Source organism: Oryzias melastigma, linkage group LG13 (assembly GCF_002922805.2).
Source record: "Oryzias melastigma strain HK-1 linkage group LG13, ASM292280v2, whole genome shotgun sequence".
NCBI classification, from domain to species: Eukaryota; Metazoa; Chordata; class Actinopteri; order Beloniformes; family Adrianichthyidae; genus Oryzias; species Oryzias melastigma.
The window spans coordinates 2955488-2958246 of NC_050524.1; the positions used below are offsets into that span (position 1 = coordinate 2955488).

The following is a 2759-nucleotide window of genomic DNA, read 5'->3' on the forward strand; positions in this document are numbered from 1 at the left end:
TTAGTTTGAGCTTGAAGGGGCCATGAGTGTAACCAAAGGGATGCTGGGATATTCATGTATGGTTCACACCAACAGTCCCGCCCACAAATCTTTGCAAAAATCTGTCTTAAAAAAATGACAGGTTTTCAGCTAAATACCACTGGAGATGTTTTAAAAAAAAATTAACATATAGTTTGAGGGGGACTTTAAGGACATTTATAATACTACATACTATAATCAGATCATATAGAGATAAGTTTGTTTTCCTTTAAATGAAGTCTGGGATCGATTCATGTTGTGGAGAAATGTTACACCTCCAAACAAAAATCTCCACAGGAGCTGCAAGAACCGGAAGCGTCGAGGGTTTCTGGGCTTTGCACTGAGTGGAAGTCTTGAAAAAGAGGTAAAGGGGATTTGTAAACTATCTGGCTTCTGCAGCCAAACACAACAAAGGCGGATTGTGAGGCTGCCCTTTATCTCCCTTTCCCTGGCCGCTCCGTTACATAACCCTGTTGTGATGAAGAGCGGAGAACATGACAGAGACGGACCGAAGCAGTGCAGGCAGCGCTGGATGAGCTCATCCAGGCTGGCCGCGGTGGGGCTGGGAGCGGGGCTGGGGTTCTGCAGCGCCCGGCTGATGTCCTGAGGACTGGGGCATGTGTTCCTCCTCCGCTGGACCAGCTTCCTGCCCTTCTGCACCCCGGGAGTCTCCACATTGGATTTCCTGAGAAACACAGACAGAGAGCGTGAGTGGAGGAGACGAGGCTTCTGAGGAGACGCAGCTCCTCTCATCCGATGAGGAGCTCCGCTCTGCAGCCACTCGAAGAACCTGTCAGCCAATAAATTCTCCCTTTTTTTGGTGCTTTTGAGTCCATCTTTGACAGATAAACGTTTGTGCTCACACCTTTGGCAGCCGCTGGAACACAAACCTTTTTGCTTTTGCTTGTTTCATGATAAGATTTGTGCTTCCTCTTTACATCTGGGGTGTGGTTGTGCAACTTCTGACCCTATTTCACAATAAAATTAAGAAAAATATGAGTTGTACAAAACAATTTGGATAAAAAGGCTTTGATTTCCACTTTTTCTGTTGCACCACATTCCTTTTACCGAAACTGCCAGCAGCACGTGTGCAACCTTTCTCTGGCTGCTTTACCCAACGCTGAGGGTGTTGTAACGCTGCGGAACCGTCGGCCGCTCTGCTGTAACTAAAAAAGTGACATTACCAGGAAACGCTGCGAGTTCAAAGAACTGGCAGAGAAGTTCCCTGAACGGCCAGACCTACATCCCCTTCTGCTAACCTGCGAGCAGCTCATTTCCTCAGCCTTCTCGTGAGGCGGCAGCCGGCCATTTTCCAGCTTTGGTTGATGTGAAACAAACACCTTCATACAGGCACCGCGGGCGACTCTCAGCATCTATTTATGCCGCCCGCATGTGCAGCTCCACTCAATCCTGCAGGTGGCGGCTGCCTTTCTGCTGAGCAACAAAACCGCTCCTCTCCTCCTCGCCATCTCCGCCTCATTACGCCGTCAGCCTCCTGAAACATCAACATGGCGTGCGCACGCAGGAGGGCAGGTGGGTCTCACAGGCCGGGTGAGCTCTCCCTTTGAGTCTGAAGCTTCAGTGACGACTTTTTGACTCCAGCTCTGTTTCCTGACAGCTGTGGGCGGTTTGTTTGCATCGCTTCATGTTTCCACAACAATCTGCAAGACTTTTAGGAGCTGAAGAAGACGCGGAGCTGTAATTGTGAAAGTGAAGCCCTCCATCAGTCAGTCGTGCTCTTTGAGGAAGTCAAACATCAGCGTTCAGAAGCTTGACAGTCATGTTCTTCAGGCCCAGGAAGGCTGCGCCGCTGCTTTCTTAATGATGGACTTTCCCTGCACAGTTTCAGCTGCACTGATGAGTCACGTTAGCGGTTGACGGATGTGTTTCTATCCCTGCAGGTAGCAGTGAGCCCCCTCATCGAGCAGACTGTGGTCATCGAGTTAACCGACAACAGAAAACAAGAGCCTCCGTGGGCTGTTTGTTGTTGGTGTTCAAGTCCTCAAACACATTTATTCTGTTTTCTCTGAAGGTTTCATTTGTTTTTTCTTCCCACAGTCACCGACTGCTTGACCGGATCAAACTTCCTGATATGGAGTGACTTAAATTCATATATGACGTTTATTTTTGATCTATTTCACCACGAAATGTGTCTATGAAACACATCTGAATTCCTGTCAGAAGTCCGTCCGCTCCTTTTTCCTGGAAGTTTGAGTTCGTTCGTTTAGACAACAGAACCCCTCACCAGTGAAATGTGTTTTTAGTCCTGACATTTATTTCAGAAGTGTTCATGTATAAGATTCATGCAAACGTTTGAAGTTTTAAATAAAAACATGTTTTTGTTTTTGCTTAAGTAACTATTCCCAGAAAAAAATGGTGTTATTTAACATGTTTTTGTAACTTAAACTTGAATTTCTGAGTATTTCTTTGTTTAAACTGTTATGAATCAGGAGCAGATGAAAAAATGATCTTGGAAAAGTGTCATGTTTGCATAGAAGCCACAATCTACGGGCCTCAAGCTCGCTGCTCTGCTCCATTCTGATCATCCACTTGTAGACAAATAGATCCATGAACGTCTTCGTTTTCCTCATCTGAGCTGGAAACTGGATCAGAACTGTACGGATGGATAACTCAGTAGCTTACACTCGAGTGTAAGCTAGCGGGAGAGTGTATAAACAGAGAGCTCTCAGTTATGGGTGACCATAGACAGTATATAGAGAGAACTGGACTGATCATCCCCC

At 46.5% G+C, this 2759-nt stretch overlaps 1 protein-coding gene across 1 annotated transcript in view; it reads right to left on the minus strand.

Annotated features, from left to right (window-relative positions):
• Positions 1–2759, minus strand: part of rasgrp4 (RAS guanyl releasing protein 4) — a 26056-nt gene that overhangs the window by 16400 nt on the left and 6897 nt on the right. The window contains exon 2 of the mRNA XM_024277629.2: positions 528–703. Within this exon, the coding sequence (XP_024133397.1) occupies positions 528–703 (176 nt within the window). The remainder of the gene's footprint in view (positions 1–527; positions 704–2759) is intronic.